Source organism: Monomorium pharaonis, chromosome 10 (assembly GCF_013373865.1).
Source record: "Monomorium pharaonis isolate MP-MQ-018 chromosome 10, ASM1337386v2, whole genome shotgun sequence".
NCBI classification, from domain to species: domain Eukaryota; kingdom Metazoa; phylum Arthropoda; class Insecta; order Hymenoptera; family Formicidae; genus Monomorium; species Monomorium pharaonis.
Genome location: NC_050476.1, coordinates 4,911,769 through 4,934,517, shown reverse-complemented (window position 1 = coordinate 4,934,517; position 22,749 = coordinate 4,911,769). Strand labels below are relative to the sequence as shown.

General features: G+C 38.1%; 1 protein-coding gene across 12 annotated transcripts in view; it reads right to left on the bottom strand.

Annotated features, from left to right (window-relative positions):
- The window catches only part of LOC105835207, a 317,882-nt gene that overhangs the window by 174,046 nt on the left and 121,087 nt on the right, over positions 1–22,749 (bottom strand). For 4 of the 12 annotated variants that reach the window (XM_036292968.1, XM_036292969.1, XM_036292963.1 and 1 more), the window contains one exon: positions 19,651–20,980. In XM_036292968.1, the coding sequence (XP_036148861.1) occupies positions 19,651–19,783 (133 nt within the window). In that variant the 5' untranslated portion in view covers positions 19,784–20,980. The remainder of the gene's footprint in view (positions 1–19,650; positions 20,981–22,749) is intronic. The other 8 variants (XM_036292971.1, XM_036292964.1, XM_036292973.1 and 5 more) reach the window with 4 other exon arrangements.

Sequence of the window (22,749 nt, the reverse complement as noted above, 5' to 3'; positions counted from 1 at the left end):
CAGGTAAATTAAAACCTTTTCTCTATTAATAATTTAATTTAAAACTCTAACCAAAAGGCATATATAATATTTCATAAATTATTTTAATCCACATATATGTATATAGAAAAAAAAACTTAAGCTGACTGTGATTTGAATTTAGAATTTTCTTCGGTCTTATAGTGTGCTAAATTACAATCGTAACCTGATAATTATTTTACTCATCTACAAAAAATTGACTTTATGGTTCTATTTTTCTATATATTAATGATAAAATTAATTTTAAACAATTTTGTTCTGTCTACATGTTTTGCTTTTCGAGTATTTATTACTTCAATTAGAATACAAATGAAATAACTACTGCAATGAATGCGTTCGGAAAATATTACAGTCAACTTCTATACTTATCACTTAAAATCCCAACTTTATTCCGTTTCGAAAAAGTTTTGTTCCATCGGATCATGTCAGACAACGAGTGAAATGCCGTCCGAGTAAAATGGATTCTGCGAAAATGAGTACTGTTGATTCGCACTACATTCGCAACAAGAACTCGCATCATAGAACTCGTTTCTACATTTATGTATTCTCTGTATGAATTCTTAAATAACTTCGACGATTCAATATTTATCTACTGATTTACAAAACGTTATGATCATGCAACTATAATTAACAAATAATGAGACGTGAATCACTCGGTAAATAATAATGCACTGTGTATTTGATTCAATACATATTTGCAAAAAAAATATGCAACTCATGTCAAATTTAAATTCTAACACGAAAATTCCATCTTTTGCTTAATTTATTGTCAAACATATTTGCAAGTTTTACGCCGCTTTTGTGCGGTAAAAAGTAGAAACAGCAGTCATTCTAATCGGATACAGATGCGTTACAATTTAAGTTTTGCAAGTACATTTTGCGTTTGTAACTGCATTCACGGAATCGTACACCATTTACTGCAGTTGAAATAAACTACGGTCTGTACATAATGTCTTGGACATTATTGCACATCCAGGTATCATTAAAACAACACAATGTATCCAGCGCATGTATTTTTGAATTGCGTGAAGAAAACTTATTCTTTTCTAAATTTCGCAATTTTTCTAGCTTTGCATCCGAATTGAATTTCCACGTGTCCGAAATTGCAAAATGAAATTAGAGGGCGTTCGGTTTATCCGCGTGTAATACGTAGAACAATCGTAGCAACGTGAAACAATGAATAATCAAAAGAGAATTACTCTCATTCACGTGTATCGCGTTTAGCGGCGTAACAGATGGAGGATTTAAAAGAATTCTCCCCGGTTTCATTCCGTGTTACGTTGCGCTTGCATTCGCGGTCGCGCGACGCATACGTATCAGCGGGCGTGCACGGGGCAATGAGGAATGTTTCGGGGATGTGTTATTTTGATTTACGCCACTCTTAAATCTCGCGGTTATTTTATACGACGGCGCCAGCGTAGCGATTGTTGTATACGATTACGACCGCGTAGCTTTTATCCTATCAGCAAAACATCTCACTCGAAAAGAAATTTCTCTTTTTGCATCGCCAATTAGAATTCTCGACAGCGCGATTACGGCGTCAGCATGGTAAATTAGGCAGGATAAACTATCGCGCTTTTATAAAAATCATAATTATAACGATCTTTTTCAGTATTGACGGGAGAAGCTAAAACTACGATTGATAACACCTATATACGTCATCTGATGGTCCGATAAAAATTAATTCTAAGCTACTCCTCTTACGACACGTAGTATTTTAATTTACGATCTCAAAAGTAGCGAATTAATGCGCCGAATAATAAATTGCGGGATTCCGTGGAAATCCGCGTACGAAAGAAATTATACATGCAAATATAATCCGCGCCACCTTGGCCGAACCAATAGACCTTGGAAGAGATTAAAAATCCCCGATGATCGGCCGGCGGAGAGGCGGAGCAAGGGGCCGATTGAATCGCCTCAATTAAAGGAAACTCCTAATTATCAGTCGAGGGCTTCGGCAATATCGGAAAACGATTTGACTTAGCGACGGGTGCGGCTAACTCCGTGGCGCTTTCCGTTCATTCCGCCGCGACAAATTTACTTCTTCGCTCAATGGCCAGTGATCTACGATTGCGGCAACCGTCTAGCATTTCCTAATTTATCCCCCCCCCCGTATAATCGCATCATTCCGTCGCGGCATTGCCGCAACGCACTTTGTTTGTGATTCAATCACGGCGAAACTCTTTTGAATGCTCGCGGCGGAAAAACATAATGGAAAATATTGATTAGAGAATTAAGTAGAGCGTGATAGATAGATGTATCTGTTAACCATGTCATCGTGCAGAAATTATTCTCTCCGTCACGCCAACAAAACAAAACTCAACGCGCTCGTGTTGTTTTTCTCTATGAAGTACTTGTACATTTTTATTCTCCGATAATTCCTCATTTTCGCTTTTATTTTCATACGTCACTTAATCGGGATATTTATTAGAGAGATATACACAATTGTACACTTTTTATATCGTACCAACATTCGATTTCCGATTTTAAATGCGTTTTTAACGTACGTAGGTATTTCGTTACGCGCATGATGTTTTCACCGATATTAATTGAACTATTTATCGTCGTATCTTGCGATTTCTCCCAATAACTTCCCACGGTGCCACGAAAAATCCTTCCCAGGGCCAACCACCGTCAACGGAGCTTTCAGAGCTTTCACGGAGATACACAATGAGGTCATATGGTGGTCCCGCGCCAAACTGTCCGCCGCAATTCCTTCCAGCGCATCTTCCCTTTCTTGTGCCTTCGAGTACCAGACGCCTTTCATCACTCTTTTGTACACGATCCGATACTCGAATGGCTATCTACATTATGGTTGCCTTCGTATTTTCACAAGTGAAAATGGCCGGGGTGGCAAATGGACAGAAAGGACAGCGGGGGGTTGATGAAGAGAAAGGACGGCGCTCTCCCACGTGGAAGGATTCGACGAATCTCTTCGCTTTGAGTGCTACTGTGAGACTTAAAGGCAGCCTCTTCGAGGAGCCTTGTGAAGAGCGCTACTTATCCAATGATTCTCTCGAGTGTCGAAGTAATCCATGATAGAGAACGCCAAACGAAATACAGTTTCTTAGTGATGCATTCAATATGCTTTTTCAAATTCGCGAATACCGCAATATGTAATATTAAATAAACTTCTTCAAAAGACTTAATTAATATTTGTTCCATTTACTTATATCAAATATACTTATACGCGCATAAGTATAATTTTTAAACTTCTCCCACTCTATCTATCGTTAATATATATTTCTGCAATCTGTTTTTTTTTAAGGTTCATAATTTTTCAGAATACAAAGAAAGTATTATGAACAACCAGCAGTAGCGACGTTTACAATACTAACAACGAGGCAGAAACGCATTGTAATAAAGTAATGAATTTTTATGATATAGAAGAGAGAAATACGAAATAAAAGATTATAAATATTAATGGAATTCACGGCGCGCATAATTCTTTGTATCAGTAGTCGTGAAAAGCAGATAATTTGAAGCGTTTTTCTCAGCCGCGCATTTAATTTCGCGCGATTAAAACGGACTAGTTTTTGCGCAATTATGACGCAGTCGGCGCCGTGGTGGTATCTGAATGAACGTTTAAGTAGCGAGAATTCGAGACAATGAGTTTTGTTGAGAAATGCGTTTGAAGGAAGAAACTAGAACACGGCAAGAGAAAATAATCGCAATGCGTTCGCAGGACGCGCCAAGACCAATCTATTTTTTTTCATCCCCTTCTACCTTCCCTCCAATGCTTTCAACTATTCATCCTCCGGCGCGAGACTACTTCCGAGTTGGAATCTGCATAATTGTACGTCACTGCTTTCAAAATGTATCTTTCTCTTCGTTAATTTTTCGCGTTAACATCTTTCAAAATTAAGTGCAATTTATCAAACCTTAAAAAAACAATTTTTAAGCCGTTAAATTACATAATGTTATATATTAATAATTCAACGCGCGGATGAGCTTGCGTATAACAAATAAATGTGAGTGAATTTCAAGGAAGATTTTAATATCGACAGATTCTTTAATAGAAATATTATGTAATTATTAAAGGTGGATTAGCCAGTTAGTCAGTTAATCAGGGTATCATTTTATCGGCCTAAAAATTCCAAGTTTACTTCAAACTTCGAAGCGTTAATGGATGAACGATCAGAGGTACTTTGTTAGCAAGGCAAAATTTGCTCGAACCGGTATATCTAGAAAATACTCCATGTTCTACATTGACAAAGAATTTACTACAGTTTTATGGTTCCGCGATGTCCAAGGCAATATCCATAACGTTACCATAAAATCGTAATACCGATAAAAATCGAAAATCTTTGATTTGCGCGGACTTCGAGAAGTTTGGTCCACGACGGTCTGGAATCAATTTTTCATTCGAAATGTCCCGGAGGAAATGTAAAGCGGTAGAAAGAAAACTAATCCGATAATGACTCCCGTACCTTCCATTTTCATTCAGTTAATTTAGTTGTTAATTATGATAAATACGATTTATGAATCTACATATTAAATGTATTATTAGAGATTATACTTATTCAAAATTTACATGTTCCGTTAAAAAATACTTAAAAAAATAAAAAAAAAACAAACTCTGCAATATTTTTTTCCTGTCATAATGTTGATTTGATATTTTGTGATACAGTTTGATATAGAAGCGTAATTGACGTTCGAGTTCAATGTAGAATAACGCCGAATGGAATTTTCGCCGCGATGTTTTGCAGTGAATTCCGCATAACAGTTATTTCAATAAAAGAGAAAAGGAATTGTGCGATACCGTTTCCGATGGTGCCCTTTGTGAAAATCGTTCGCGCACGCGCGCGTTCCATTTGTATTCCATTTTCACCGCAAATTTCACACGCAAAAAAATTTAATTTAATGCAGTGCACATGTACAAAAATCTATCAATTGTACGTTGAAGTTGATACGCGAGAAGTTGGTAAACGAGAGAAGAGAAAATAACGAAAAATCTTCGGAAGTGTGTATTTAGGTTTGCGATTGCGGAAAGGTTGAATCACCACGGCAGGTTGCGGTGAACTATCCATAAATATCGATTTCCGATGAATTCCATCGCATTGCGCTTCTCGCAGTTGTCATGCGGCATTTCTTAAGACCTTTAAGTCCACAAAGCTTGTTATGTCGATCTACGGCCGACGTCGGAGTGGCAAGAAGTAGAGAATGTCGGACGAAGGAAAGGTGGAATCTGCTCGGCAGCAGTGAGTCGAGGACCGGCAGGACGGAAAATTATGATCCACTCAGGGCAAATCCCTACCCTATTTCTGGCGGACAAAATCCTTGAAGTTTCTGGCAGCGTTTATCACGAAACTCGGAAGGGGAAAAAAAGGACGTACACAGGGGAAGCGTGGTGTTGAGTATGCACTATACCGAGGGAAAAGTTTAGTGGCTGCTTACGGGCCCGTGTAAAATTCGATAGAAGTAATTTAGAATGTTGAAGTTAGAAGTAAACTTTCAAAGATGGACTTTCGTTCAATTAACGCAATTCTAATACGCTGTAAGGATCTCCCGACGATAAGGACCGTTCAAGTTATCATCGCGAACGATTTTCTCCGTTCAGTGAGCAATTCACGAGAACCATTAAATAGAATAAAGTATTAAATTCGCAAATACACCGTTATATATGCATAATGGGAAAATATTGGAAATCAAACGTTGAAATCTACAAATCAAATCTTCTACATTGATAATTATTAACAACAAATTAAAATAGTTTTGTTATATTTAAAAATTTAAGTATACAGTAGAAAGTAATTTTATTGGATTATCAAAATAATTATGTAGACGCTCAGTCACGATGAGCAGTGCTGCAAAAGATTTTGACATTCTAGTAACTAGTTTAAGTAATTATGTAATTATTTTAATAGTATAACAAAAATTATTTTCAGACCCAGTTAAATTTTTAAATATTTTAGCAAAACATTCGCAGCTGTGTAGATTACAATCAAGTAAGTGTTATTAAGGGACGTGCAAAGCGATGTTTTTAATTCGTTTGGAAATGTGATTTTGTGCGACTGATCTAAAAAATTAAACTCTTGTACTACAGAATATAATATTCATTTGCACATTTATAATCGGTCAGATAAAAAGATACAAGAGTTTAATAAACTTCAGTATACTTAAATTTGAATAAGTTTTAATTAAAATGTCAAAATAAATTAGATTATTCCTCTTATTTGCCGAGGCAAATTGAGATTGAAACTCGTTCTTTCTATTGCAATGAAATAAAAACACGCGCAGTTCCATCACGTGGTGAAACTTTCTCGTAGAACTTGAGAATTGAGAGACGAAGCTTGTTCGTGACACTGACATCAATAACTGTCGAGTAAATAGACGTGAGTGCTTATCTGTGAAAGGAAAATTGCTGTTCTTCGAAGGCGGACAGCCTACTTTTCGCGTCGCGTGGGACTCATATTTTTCAATTTATCTCACACTTCAACGCAGACTCGAATATAGTACAATTTTCTATGTTAAAACAAATGGCGCAATTGACCCTTAAAGTTACCAACTATTTATAATTAACTTTATTTCTCTCTCTTTTCCCTTTTTCTCTCTTTCTTTCTTTTTTCTTCGGCATATTGGACGTAGATATTCAGAAAGTAACGATACGTCGTACACAATTTTCTCACTATACTAGGCATTCGGCTATTCCGATTACGTGGTTTCAATCTTTTTTTTCCTCAGAAGATTACCTTTCCCACGATAGAGATTAAAGTTCACGATCTTGTGAGGCTCACGATCCCCATGGGTTTGGCAAAAATCGCTTACTACAGATCGCACAATCGGTTAGTAAGCGCGAATAAACACGAACCGCGAGTATATTTGCGAGACCGTAAAAAGCGTAAGCAATTTTCCCTCGCCACTGTAGAGCGAAGTACCAACTTTTCGAATATCGTGAGCTGGGAGAGGGGTCCGGGAGTTACCTAGCGGAAAGAAGTAATCTCGCCAGCGTTGCAGCATCTCTCGTTTTCTTATTGGGCCATCGTTTAACGTGGGACGGGACGGTACTCGTCTTCTCGAGGTCAAATTAAAAACCTGACTCGTAACATGCTCGTGCAGTTGGCTCTTATTGAACCGTGATCAGCATACACTTTTCTTCGTTAATTAGTTATATCGATTGGTTATATTACATATACAATATTATCAGATAGAGATATATCAATCTTTGATTATAAAATGCAATTAACCAACTTAGAGATTATTTTCATCGATAAGATTATCAAATGTACAGATAACAATTGCATTTTTCGAATTCCACACAGGATGCGGGAGCTATTACTTATTCTAGCGTCAATCAATCCGAGAAGATTCGAACAACTAACAGATAATATTAAATATCATTAATACAGATTTTAATTACGTAACAAAATTAATTAATCACTTTTGTCCGTGCAATCTTTTCCAATGTGTACAACATATTGATTTTTATTAGAAAGCTTAAAAATTAAATCATAAATTATTATTGGCAGTATCTTCGAAATATCAAATATATAAATATATGGATATATTTAATTATAAGCGTAGCTTATTAGCACTGAGATAATATCGAGATATATTCATGTATCGAAAAAATTCCTATACCTATTAAATCTCATATCACCATTTAAACTAAGCCATATAAAATTATTAATAACTGCAAATAGGTTATAAAAAATAAAGGTAAAATTTGCGCGTTGTGTAAAAAAAAAATAATTAAACAATAAAATTATAATAAAACTATTAAGTGTAACTTAACAAATTTTTCCAATAATTAAACTTACTTATTTTTATTTCACATATAATATACAAGATATTGTTTTAATTCTTCACAATTCAATAAAATACAAAGCTACGATATTTTATCGAAACATTATAAGAAAATCGAGTCAATGTTTGATAGTTAATTAAAATACGGTCAATCGTCTGGCAAAACCTTGGTCAAACAACCGTCGTCCTAAGAATTATTCCGTAAAAATTAATAACCATTAATGTTAAGAAACATAATCACATTTTTTAAACATCGCTTTTCGAGAGATGATAATATTGCGAACCAGTTCGTAACTATGCTGCCTGGCAGTTTAAGATTCAGAGCGCGATTGATTTCGGTGCGAACTGCAAATACGCGCTATACGCAACAAAAATAAACCAGCGCCATACTTTATCGTTGGTTACCACTACGAAGCGTATAATTTCACACTAACTGAAATAAGCGTATATCGAATATACTACCCCTAACATCTCAAATTAACTATTAACAAACGATGGAGTATCACTTTCCATTCAATCATACAATCTGGCAATTCACGTATTATTTCATGTTTTCTCGATTGGAAAATAGTATAGGTATTATATTTAGATCCGTGGTGTGTGTGTGTGTGTGTGTGTATCGTGTGTATGTGTATGTTCAAAACCCAAATCCGCGATACGAAATATATTCGCATCTAAGCACTATTATTATTCGCAAATATCACGAAAGCTATGCACGCAATATGCGCTCATATTGTATGCATCACTAAAACAAGTGCCGAGAGTATTATAATAATATACCAGTCCGCTCATTAGTGCAAGGAAATATTTAATGCGGTAGAACAAATCGCGAGAATGGATTCACCGTACGATCTGATAACTATTCAGGATAACATTTTCTCGTAACATTACTACGAATGCGTTTCGAGAGACTATTATTTCAGAAATACGCGGAGCAGCTTGCGCTCATGTCTTCCGATGCGAAAGGACAAAAATTTTAAAGCTTTGTTCCAATATGTTTCCAAATTAGTTTGTGACTGCCCAAGAGTATGTAACATTACGAAATTTTCTTGCTCAGTTTTCTGATAATTTGAAACCGTTTCAATTGTATTGGAATGAGCCCTTCACTGAAATGTAAAATAAATTGGAAACAATAAAAAATAAAAGCAGATCTAATCTGAATAATTTTAATTTAAAAAACTAGAAAGTATAATTAATACAAAAAGATAAAACAAATTGTATTGCATAACATTTGTTCTGTTTTCATAAAAATTTGCTCATTAATATGACATTAGACATTGGAATGCTAAATAGAAAATAACTTTCCGTACTATTATTAAAATAAAAAACAAAATTAATTTTTGAAAAAATGAATACACTTAAAGAACAACCATCTGAAAGATTCTCTGGACTAAAAGACATATAATCACTGTAGTTGTAAGATAAATGTATAACAGATATTTTATTCTTTGATAACTTAATTTTGATGGATATTATCACGTATTATTATCTAATATTTTAAAAATAAAATTCATCTCTGTTATAATAAAAATATATAATTAAAATTTGTTTAATACATTAAAAAAGTATAATTACAATTTATATAAGGAAATTAAATAATTGTTATAATTTTTGCTCAAGTTTTTATCCATTAATTACATATGTGTAAAATCATTTTATTTTTATTTTCAAACTTTTTCATAAAAAATATATATGTAATACAATAGAAAAAACTCATAGCAATATTAACAAACAATTAATGTTGTTATATTTTGTATGACACTCCTCTCTCTGATGACACTCCTCTTGCAAGCACGATTCTTTTTCGAATTGAATGACGCAATGCTAAAATAAACAAGTAAATGCTTGTGCATTCTGTATAAAATACGAGAAAAATGTTCCCGCAACAAGATTTAAATAGTTTTATTGATTGTAATGAAACGATTTCATTTCTTTTAGTTTCATTTTTCATTGTGAATCCGTCGTCCAAAGCTCGGTCCGTAACTATCCATTAAATTAAATTTCGCTTCGTTAAACTGCAAATTCAATGTTCGAAATGCGTTTTTAATTAACTGAAAATATCGAATCGACCCGCGACAATTCGTTAATGGACAGTCACGTTAGACAGACGTATTTTCTATCAGAATTGATTAAACATTACAAACGATGAATTTCTCTTTAATTCTGGTAAGTTCGAAAGCACATTATATCTCGCACATAGTTTCGCATAGTATAAACCTGTGTTAATTTAACGCGGGTAGTTGAGTAATTACACGTGCATTCGTGAAATTTCATTTCCGCGGTCGGGTTTAAGTAATTAATACGAGCGAAGGTAATTAAAAGGACGACATTAAAAGTGTTCAAAATGCACTTACTTTCGGTGTATTTACATCATCACAATATGAAATAGGATTAAACTGAACCGACAGATGCGTAATTGTGTAACAGAACAAAGGAAAAATTTAATTTATCGTTCGATAATGAGAAAAATGTGTCAGCATTAACAAAATGAGAGAGCAACCTAATAAATTACTTTTTGATTAAATATCATATTATTTGCTCACTGTACCACGAGATTATCCTCGCAGTTACAATCTAATCCCTTATCACGGTATTACAGATATCTCGTACGTGAGCTTCGTGAGATAAGTCCTTTTTACGACCATAATTCACAGCACACGCAATATCTCAGAAACATTTGGCCGGTATCGAAAGGTGCTCAGATAAAAGCAGATCACTCCTAGTCGCATAGAGTCCTGCGCCAACAGCGCACAACATATCGCATCTCACGTATCGCAGATCACCTCCCTTCCTCCTCGTCTAAGATGGATTTTGCATTTTATGGCGGATAGATATCGCGGTTTTATAGCCTGGCAAGATTCGCGCCGCACGTTTTGCTTTATCATCCGCGTGTTTCCACCGAAGTCGAAATTGAAATATAATCCATCGCGTTCTCCACCTTCCTCTATCACTCGCCCTTATCTCCCCCTCGCTGTTTCCAAAGTTCATCACCCCCACCGCGCTCTACGCGGCTGTTAGTTAATTTTCATTAAACAGACAGGGATTCGTCTAGCTTTCCCCTTCCCCCTTCCCCTCTCCCACGTGCGTTTTCTCTCCGGTTCTGTACGCGTTCGAATCAGAATGATACGTAACGTAAACTGGTTAACATAGTTTTAATTGTATTGCTTAGTTACAATCGTGTACATAGAGATTTCTCGCAATGCAGGTAAATAATGACCCGAGTTGTAGTTATATCCAATTCCTAGCTCATTATATATATATTCACCATTTGCCGTAGCCTACTTTGTTTAATTAACATTTTTAGTGCATTCCTTAGAAATACAAACAAATACTTAGGAGCGCTCGTTAAAAATGCGTTATTAAATTCACATCTCGTAGACTACGTAGAATTATCTTCCTTGAAAATCACGTTTTCTCTCTGCTTATCGAGTGGGACACATAGGGAGCTAAGTGTACTGGTTTAATTAGTTAAAATACAAACTTAATAAATCACCGCGTTCTTAAAACTTGCACCGCGACATCATTTATCCAGTCTACGAAAGCACTTTCGCTCTCCGCGCGACGCCGGTCGCGGACAGCACAACGCAAGAAGAAGGACGAAGTTGGGGCACGACGCGCTCCTATCCGGGAGCGACGTGCCGGAGTTAGCTCCGGATATTTTGAACAATATTACTGGCAGACTGTAGCAGCCGTCGTCGGCATCGCCGCCGTCGCCGCCGTCGCCGCCGCCGCCGCCGCCGTAGAAACTTGGCGCAGGGATATAACTCACGTTGGGGTTGCTAGTGCGACGAGAATCGGTAGCGACGGTAGTGGAGGGACACGACGAACCCCGGAGGGATGGTACAAAAGGGGTTGCGCGGAGAGCACTCGTGACGAGTGCGAGAGCAACCAGCCGGCTGCACCGCCCATGGCAATTCCGGCAGGCCCGCTGGCTAATTGTTCTTGCTGCAAGTTACGAGCCGTTGTCTCTCTCTCTCTCTCTCTCTCTCTCTTTCTCCCTCTCTCTTTGTCTAACCGTGTCGAGCGATGACGAGCGACTCTGCGATTGCCGCTCTCTCGAATATCGACAATTCGCGCACGACACGGCTCTTCCGGTTCAGGCTGCCGTGAGCAACGACCACGATTTCCGGACGATCGTTCGTTGTTGCGTTAAAACATTGTTGAATGTACACGGCAATTGTAATTACTGACGATGCTCGAAGGCTAATTAACCAAGTATTCCGTCATTTCGTTAGCATTGATTAGACGAATACACAATATTGATTTTCTTCGACAATGGTTGCTGCTAAACGATCAAAAAAACTTTTTACACAAATTACATAAAACATAAAATATGCACGAGAGGCACAATATGTGGTTAGATGTATCAAAATATTTTTATTTGGTTGCTGATTGTACAAATACACCTTCAAAATTTCCTCTAATAATAACGTAATAATTTTTACGTAAAAAATTTTACTAAACGTAATTACATTGCAGCTAGCATGTATACTTAGAAAGGTATCCATAAAATGTATATCGGAATAGAAAATAGAGAGAGAGAGAGAGAGAGAGAGAGAGAGAGAGAGAGAGAGAGAGAAAGAGAGAGAGAGTCATTGTAAAAATATCGTCGCTGATTCGACAGTATTGTATATGAGTCTGCTATCGGCGTCGAATTTCAACGGGATTCGCATTCGCCGGTATAGGAGGAAAGAAGATCGATTTTTCCACCGCCGTGCCGCTTACTCGTGAATTTGCGAACAAAGGTCCGTATAAAACATTCCGGTGCAACGAGATCGGTGATTGTGTGCGCCGCGCAGAATGGATTAACAGGAATCGATTGTCAGATACGAGTCGGATGAAGGGACGGTATGCGAGATCTGACGACGATTGAATTAGACTGGTATTGCTAAATGCCATCAGCCCGAGGTTAATTGTTCTTGCCAAACTGCTATGTTACGAGCTTCGTTCGGCGATGACAAGTGACTCGAATAGAGAAATTTGAATTTCGATGGTACGTACCACTGATCGTTTGTCGAGCAAACTCGATCTACGTGCATGGCTTAATAAATCTGACGATATAATCTAGCGATTCCTATCAGAAATAAAGTGTAAAGATACATGTCAGCTATTAAGACGATGTAAAAGTAACGGAAATTAACACATACACAATCGATAATCATACGTGTATCTACAGAAAACAAACACAATTATCTTTTGTTACATTAAGAGATTATAAAGCAGATTATTAAAATTATTAAAAAATAATTAAATTTCATCTAAGCATAGTCCACCGCAAGATGCATTTCAAGAGAAATTGTTCATTGTAGAAGGTGTAAGCGAATCAATTACGACGGTTAGCATGGTTAGCATGGTGGTTAACGTTTATCGTAATTCGATAATCTTCGAGGCAAATTTCAAAGAGCAACACCGAGTCAATTTCTCGCGGAGTTACATCGAAGACCAAAAGCGGAATGTTAAACTGCATTTAAAAATCTCAATGTGCAACGGGCACACTTGCAGCCGCGTATACAAATGATCGCTCTATATACCCTCTATGTACTCTGCATTACCCTACACGTGCACAAACATAATATACCCATGTGTATGTAAATACATGGAACAAACACATGCTTTGCCTATTGCCTCACGCACACGTTTACGTAATGCACACGCACAAGTATTAAAGGAAATGTAGTTTCACGCAAGGGGTCTTCACCTCCTCTGGGAAAGATAGTGTACGCGCGAGAAGGAGAATGTAGTTACTAGATGGAGGGAGAGAAGAGGAGACAGAGAGAGGAGTGCGGCGAAGCGTCGGGCACGGAGACAAATTGTCGAACAGTGCTTGCGGTCGGACATACACATGTTCGCCGAAGTTGGGCTACATTTAGAAAACAGGATTACAGTTTGCCCGACGGTCCCCGGTCCGTCGACCGGACGGGAAACAGCGCGGCGAGAGGAGGAGGAGAAGGAGGAGGAGGGAGGCTCGAAGACTATGAAACTGCAATGCACCTGCACGCCGCGCGCGCAGGTGGCTTTTCAAGTTCGCTCGCTCGTGGTGTTCCCCGATATGTTGTAACAATGCGTCGCCGCGATTGTGAGATCGACGGAAGCCGGTGAACTCCTTTTCTCATTATGTTGTGCCTTTTTACAGCTGCGCTCTCCATTGAACGATTCAGCATCGATCGATGTATCCGCGATAACTTTGCCGTTGATTGCACTTTTCAAGACAGAAAATTCACAGCGGAATAATACTTAAAATAGCATTTGTTACAAATATTATTTTTCCTCTGTAATAACATAAGGTTTTGCCTTACCGTAAACTAAATATTTCTATAATTCAATTATCACTCTTTACGTAATAATAAGAGAAAAATTACAATATTAATTGTAACAATTCCTAAAAAGTACAGTTTGCCGGAGAAAACAAAATGTCAAGTAAGATCAAGTTAATAAATAAGAGACTTAGAATACATACAATCTCAGCGGGGGAATATCAACTATGAGCATCCGTCTGTCGAGAAAACAAAGTTATCTAGGCGAAGTTTACAATTCACTTTGAAAGAGCGCTTTCTGGGTTTGGAAACATGTTTTATTGTTGCAAACACACAAATTGGTGGACAGCAGTTGCTTATGAAAGCAAGGTTAGCATCAATATTGAATTGCCATTTGTGTAGAGATGCGCGCACGGGGGGAGGAGTACGGGATGAGGGGGGTACCTCATTCTACCTATATATACGCGAGATGTGCTTTCTCCTCGGAGAGCAAACAGAATCGCCCCTGTTTACTACAAGCAAACGTTTTCGCCTTCGTACACCCCGCATACCCACGTCCTTTGCCGCCTCAAACGCACAGTGCGAGATTGTCACGTTCTCCCTCGGTTACGTTTTGACTTATAAATCAATACACGATACGCATTTATAGCTCGTACAATGTGTATGCTCCCAGCAATGCTGTTTGAGAGATTGGTATAGACTATAGATATATAAAAAGAAATCCCTATATTTTTCAAAATAATCGGATTTCTTGCAATCCGGTTATTTTTAAAATATTGGGATATATTTGCATAGCACTAACGTTTACCATTTATCACGGAGGAAGTAACGCACGGCATTGTGCAATCGTAAAGAATATAATTTTAAGCGAACGTTGTTTTAAATGAAATCATTTATCACCGAATTCTTCGAATTGTGATCTCTAACATATATTTCGTGCACGATTGACTCACCGTAGAAGTTACCGCATTGTTATTGCAACGAAACAAGTTCGGCGCGAACACAAAGTAATTAATTCGCATCGCGTAGCACGCTCCCGTGGTCTTGTTAATAAAGCAACGCAAGAAAAACCGCGCAAGGATCGAAGTTTGGCTCGTAAGCGAAGTTACCTTTCACGGGACAGAGCAAGTAGTAACGGTCGAGTTTGAATTGCCCGAGTCCGTACCGCGCGTGATGAGATTAAGCGATGCGAAGAAAATAGAGATGGGAAAAAAATAACGAAAGATTTCTGTGCATCCCTACTCGGAAACCCCACGATCCTTGAAGTCCGATCGCGATATTCGACTCGCGTTCGTCCAACTTGAATCTCACCGCGGCTTTACAAGCGTAAGTTCTTTTTTTTACAACCCCCGACTTTATTCGCCAAAAGTTGGCGCGCGTAAAAGAAGCTCCATTATTTCTTTGTCTTCCGTCAAGAAATAACGTAGATAACTTGAGGAAGAATAAAACGACTCGAGAACCATCTTGAGCAAATGTATTTGAATTAAATCAAACCGACGTTTCGTTCCGAATTAGGGCGAATCACTTACGTCGTTTTCACAAGGCGGTGTTATTAGATAATTTATTGATCCACGATATTGGTTTAGACGACATCAATCACCTATTGTTATAAAGACCAGTTACCCCGTCACAAATGACGAACGTAACATAATAACGGTCCATGAAAGGAATATAATTACTGCTATGCTACAATGGAAGTATGATCCTTTTGAAGTTCGAATAATGAGACAAGGTGCGCGAGTAACCGGCAGCATGCTGCGCGTATTCATAGCTCGTGTGTGAGTAATATTTGAATTAAGTACGCATGTCTGACTCACAATGCAATCTTCGTGCTATCTATACGCTTTGTAATACGCAAGATATCGCATCACTGATCCGTTTTTCTGCAATGCACCACAAAATTCGAGGAATAAAGCGTATCAATTTATTTTATGCTTTATTTACCAATGGACTAAAAAATAAAAATAGTTGTCTCTCTCTCATACTAACAAGTATAATTAAATTTTTTAAATTTCTATCCCACGTAATCATTATAATAATTTTTTTAAATTTAATTGTAACTTTTTCGCGCTTTTAATTCAAATACTATAACGTAATGTGTCTAATGACCGAGTTAAAGGATTTATCGCGAGAGAAAATGTTTAACGTGGCAAAAAAAAAACTGGAAGATGCTTTCTTTCGTCAGGCGTTTACTATTGGTAACTCGTATAAACCAGCATACAGAGTCGCATGACAAATGACTTTCGGCCCCATTTATGTCGACTTAACGCGACGTGAGAGACTATCCATCTCCGATTTCTGCTTACTGTAGTTAGTCTCCTCAGTATCGCGCAATATTCACCGGAGGCGTCAACCGGGTTTCAACCTTTTCATGTCACGAAAGTTGGAAATTTCCGTACCGAGGAACGTTAAGCACCCGGTATTCGGATGTTAATTAATCGACAACATTTTAAGACGGCGCGTACTCGAGACACCGATTTGAGAACCGCTTCTCTCTCTCTCTCTCTTTCCCTCTTTCACGTCTTTCATATACCGTCTTCCCATCTATCCATTCTCTTTTGTATACAGTCCCTCCTTCTTCCCTCCCTCCTTCACTTCCTTCATAGCTTCATAGCGGCGGCACGAGTTATTACAACGATTCTCCATCTCTCTCAGGTACCCTTGTTATTCGTCGTTAATTAGAGTACAGTCTGTTACCGACGACAACCAACTGCAAAGGAGAGTCTTCAGCGGCGATCCTATATTCTACCACTTCGTTTCCCCTTCGCCTAAACTCACTCGAGATTCTCTCTCCCGCCTGATCCGCCATCACCGGAGCACGATGTTTGCGGCTTGAATTATTCCGGCGGATCTACACGCAACCCTGGATCACACTTTAAAGGATCCGCTTGTCTAGCTCAGTCGTTACCGCGACGACATCGCTTACGACGGAGTCAGGATCTAACTGGAGGGACCTTACTAAATGGACGGAGGACGCGTAACGATCTAGAAGATTGATGCACCACAATGGCGCGCGATAGTAGATTCTCAGTTTCTACGGTATGCAGTAGGTTGCCACTTCGGACTTCGAATAAGGCGACATTCCGCTCGGCGAATGTGTATTACATTTGCATCGCCGTGCTTATATTTCTGCAAGTTGCTCCATCACTTGTGTTTGTTAACAGAAACTTGACACGATATAACGAATTATTTCTAAGTAAGAACATCAATAACTAAGTGATATCTCTAATGGAATTTAAGTATTATCAAAGTATTAGAATATTCTATAGTAGGGTGTAACTCTAATGTTGGTACTCTAATTTTTAATTTTTAGAGATATCACTTGGCCGTTGTATTTCCTATTACAAATGTTAGCGAGTAAATCTCGGAAAGGCAAGGAAGGCGCAACTTTGAGACTTGTTCATTAAGACAAACAAGGTAAGATACGTCGGAGTTGTAGAACGGTAGTGCTTAATTTCTCACGATGAAGTTCTAGTGATTAAGACTGCGATCAGACTTCGCGCAAGTTGCAAACTCAAGGACGCTCACCTTCTCATATCAGCTTATACACGGCCTGCAACGGTAACCTTAGACATAACTCGAGAAAATTGAGTTACTTCGGGCACGTTTCAGATTGATTTCTAGGTAGCGGGGCCCTATATCTTTCTACGGAGCGAAGCGTGATTGGTTTTCAATCCGTACTACGTGGATCGAATGATCATTCGGTAAAATTCTACTTCGGCTAAACCTAGCAATATCGTTCTCTGTGTGTGCAATAATTTGATCCCGCTGTAGATACATTGTTACTGATTTCAGATCTTCCGCGTTCTCTCTCAAGAGTACGTAGGATAAAGTACTGTCTATCGACAAGCCGACACACTCGGTCGATCATTTTCAAGTTTTATAATTTATAATTTCAATTTTTAACATTTGTAATAATATATAATGTAAAATCTTCAGTAATAATATATAACATAAAATTATTTTGTTAGAAGATTTAAACGAATGTATTTTGTATCAGATTATTTAGAAAAGTGTGACATGCAATACTGTATTTCGACGATGCTTCCGCATTATATTCCATTATATGAGTTTATGGACCGCACAATCTACTTATCAACGCAGCATCTCTATACGATACAATTTCATTAATATCATTATACGCACAAAAGTTATGAGACCGTAAAGTGAAACAGCTATAGATGGTAATAGCTATCGATTTAAACTTTCGACGGTGATAATTAACAATAAAATATATTAAAACCGTCCGGTCTAATAAATTATGTGATGGACCATTCCTGTAATTCGATTATTGCGACGTCCATCAGGCGGAGTGACGGCATTAACGGATAAATGTCCCGGGTTATAAAAATTTAATGTCCGCTGAGATCTGAATACTCGTGAGATTGCTTTTCTCTTAAGCGAGTATTTTATGCATTTATCATCATTCCAGTTTGACGCTCCACATTACGCGGGCAATAGATTAAATTCTGAACTCATTTTTCCAGAAGAATATCATTAAAATAATTTACGAGATTGCATTAATGGAACATGTCCTCACAGCAACGTCTAATTTGTTCCAATATCATTATATTTGAAATAAAAAATTCCCTCAAAGCGCTTTGAAGTATTATTAAGTGATATTATCATATTAAATACTTTGAAAAATATCTAGCGTACAATCTAAAATATCTAAATGGACATTTTCTATTTTATTACATTGTCCATTACTTTTGCAAAAAATTTCAAGTTAATAATAATAAATAAAAATGAACACTGTTACCCATTTAAAAAAATATTATTTTAGGAAATTAATTATTAAAACTTTTAGCATTTTATTGCTTTAGTTTATTATAGAAATATGCGTTTCTACCAAACTTTAGGTTTGTTTCACTTTGATGTCCCTTTCCTCAATTGCCGCGCAGAAAACTGATGCGCCATTAATTGTACTCGTTTGCGAACTTTCAGCCAGTGGCTCGTTAATTGACACTATCAATCCTTCGTGCAGGTTATCGTGAAGCACGCTTTCACGTACGCCTGTTCGTCGTTGGCCCTATAACCTTGATTGCCAAAGTTCGAGTCGTTAAAAAGGATTCGGAGAAACGCGAAAAAATAACGCCGCGCGATATTTCATCGTTTACTGCACCGGTTCTTTCCTTCCTTTTTCGCTTTTCCGTCGGACGAATGAAAATATGTCGCGTAAAAAAGAGGAAACGCGTGTGCGCTCGTTTTGACATGTTTTTTCAGCCCGTAACGAAGCGACGCGCAGTGCAGTCCGAAGCATAATTTATCATAATGTATTATCATATGAAAATGAAGATTAGTGTACGCGACAACTGCAAATATCGCATGTTCCACGAGCAAATCATGCGGGATGATAAATGACGTTAATAAGTCATATGTACTAGGAATTAGTGACACATTATTACGTTTTAACTCTAACAAATTTAACATATTAACGTTATACTTTATTGCAATATTCATATTTTTTAGTCGAGGATTATTTCATAATCGCGCCAAATGTTTAAATATTTAAAACTAAAAAAAAGTAGCCTGAAAAATATTGATTCGATTTTATCGTACGGTCTAACTTTCTCACGTTATCATCCGCATCATTCGCATCGTTAGCAGAGAATAATAAATTGTTACTCACTGTATCCCCCGACGTAGATCGGCGTCCATGTCACTTGAGTGTAGGCCAAGGGTGTCGCTGCGAACAACACGGCGCTGAACCATACCGCCCGGCGTACCGCACTCATTTCACTAACGGCCTCGATAGTTGTCATTTTTTTTTCCACTCTCGTTTCAATCAGTTCTTCGTCGCGATATCATCTTCTTCGACATGCCTCCGCTCCGTTTTTGTTCGCTACGCCCGTTTCTTCCGCACGCGTTCCACTTTCCCTCCCCCTTTTTCTCCCGTCCGAGCACAACAATACGTCACAGCCGGTGAATATCTACGCAATCGAACGAAACTCTCGATACCCGTCGTAGCTTTACTGACATTCCGTCGCGCCTAAATAGCTGGTATTTTCATATCATTGCGAGTCCCCCGGACGGGTGGTAGCTCGAAGGAAATTACAAGAATACGCTGCTGCGCGCAATTTCTACACACATAATATTTATACGCGATTCAATCAAAGAGCTTTCAACAGGGGAATTTCATTAAATCAAGCCTGCGTATTAACAGGCGCGAAGGATCGAAATGCGAATGGATTGTCGAGGGATGAAGGTTCAACAGCGATATTAATTTCAAAGAGCCGACGGGAGAAGATATCAGATGTGCTGATGATCGAACGGAAAGAGTGAAGCGGTTCGTGGGTAATTAATCTCACGAATTCTGGGTCATGGTCGAGTACAACGGTACGACGAAATTAATTAATTAAGCGCGATCACGCGCCTCCGTTATAATTGGTGCTCGACTCGAAATTAACACGTATACCGCCGTTAGCGACAGATATGGAAATTTAGAATAAAAGGAACAGCACGGCCCGCCGTTGTTTATCAGACGCACTTTTTCCGCGTCATTGAACAAAAGGACTTTATGTCGCGTAAAATTTTGCACTCCCGCTGCCGTTATTCCTCTTCCCGGACAGAATCTTCATTTCTGCGCGAGTCCTGATTTATACACCCTATACTTCACGTTCCTTCTTCTCGGAACGTATTACTCCGTTCCTTCGGGTATAACATGAAGACACAATCATCGCCTCTACCGACGGCGATCGCGAGAGTAACGGCCTTCTTTACACTCTCGCTGCTCGCTCTACCCTTTCTTTTTTTTTTTTTTACGTTCGTAACATGTGCCAGACCGTTTCCACTATTTTCCGCCTTTTTTCTCCCCTTCGGATCTATCTGCCGGACTCCGGGTCTTCTTCGCTTCCCGGTGAAATTAGACTCATGTAGACCTCTATACTCTTCTACTTCGTAAATCCTTCAATGACTTTGCTCAGATCAAAAAGCTTTTTTCTGCCGATACGAGATCCCGTCTGCAACAAAATAGCAAAATATTTCATTAGGAGGGTCCCTTTGACGGATGATCATTAAGAGATGAAACGCGGAACAGGTTTCAAAGAACTCTAGTGGAAAATTCCAAGCCTAAGGGAGATTATTGAAACCTATTTTCCGTAGATTTGCTGTCAAAACGGCTTTTCTAAATTGAAGTATTTGCCGCTTGTTTGTAAAAGCTTTTATATAGAATTTTTCCCATAAAAATAAAAACAAAAATAAAAAAAAAATTCTACGTTCGCATATACAGAACAGGAATATGTAGTAATATTATTTACACGTAGATGATTGTTTCAAAAACATAATACATTATATGTATAAATTTTATATGTGAATACAGTACAGTTATTGTACGTTCCAAAATAATGCGCCGCTTTGATTGTCCGTTAATTATTCACAAGTGCAATAATTAAGTACAATATTAATACAGAATTACAAGTAGGCTGCAAAGAGAAAGCAAGAGAGGAAGAGTATATATCTGTTTAAAAACTTGAAAAATTATATCAAATAAAAAACCTCTTTGTTATCGTCAGTTTTTAACAGGTATTCTAACAGGCTGTTTCATCTAAATATAAAACGCGAGAACGTGACATACGTAATAATCGTCTTACGCGGTTACTTTAATTTCCGTCGCGTCTCAATCGAAATGAAATTCATATCGCGCCGAGCGAGGAGAGACCGCATAGTTTCTAGGGCATGACTGCACGGGCATTTGCATTTTCATCTGCTTGGAAATGTCGTCGATGTCTCGTTAGCGTATCTCCATCGAGGCGACGAGCGGTGCATAAGTCGGAGGTCATGGTTCCACCCCATAATGTTTCACGAGGTCGCTGGCAAACAGGCCGAAGGGGATGACGAGCCCATTATGCTTGCGGGAAGTGGAGGAGGAGGGGGAGAGGTCGGTGATTTAGTCGTTCATAATGTGACAAGCTAAAGTTATTTTGCCGTCAAGTGTTATTCACTTATCGTTATCTATCATTGCCGGTTTTACCACGAACTTGTCCAGCAGTTATGAAAGTCACTCGGCGTTCTGCAAAGACGACCTTTATGCACTTGCTCGTATAGCGCATCGGTAGACGATCCGGTGCTTAGCTGCAGGGACTACCTGTGTTCTTCTATCTCTCTCCCCCCCCCTCCCCCGTTCCATCCTTCTATCGCTTTACTATGCACTTATCGCTCGTCCGCCTTATTAGCTCTTGCGCTATCTTCTTAACTGCTCTTAACACCGCTTTAACCGAGATTCTTGAACACTTTCCTACACCGTAGCATTTTCCGGTCTACGATTACGTTCAAAGTAGAGAACAACTTGCAACTTTCGCCGTCGTATCATTTCAGACTAAAGAAAGTAACTCCGTTAAGGACGTTTCTCTCAAGTGTATAAACTCGCGTAAATAACAGCATCTTATGCTCCTCTTTTTTCTTTATCCGGCATTCATTCGTTTGGACAAAAATTTTTTTTCTCTCCTTTGTTTCTTACGTCTCTTTTTACACCACGTAGAAATGAAACAAGAGAAGCACTGAATGATAAATAATCCTTTTTTCCACTGAAATGGACAGAAGTGGTTGTATTCGAAAATTTTACTTGGTCTGGCCTGATGTTGACTTTATCTACTGGGACATATTTGTGATACAATTACGATATTTATTGCAGCGTAAATTTTATCAAACTTCCAATTATTTTTTACCGCTGCTACGGACACAAATAATATTTTTATTTGTTGGATTAAACTATTTTTGCAACAATATGTCC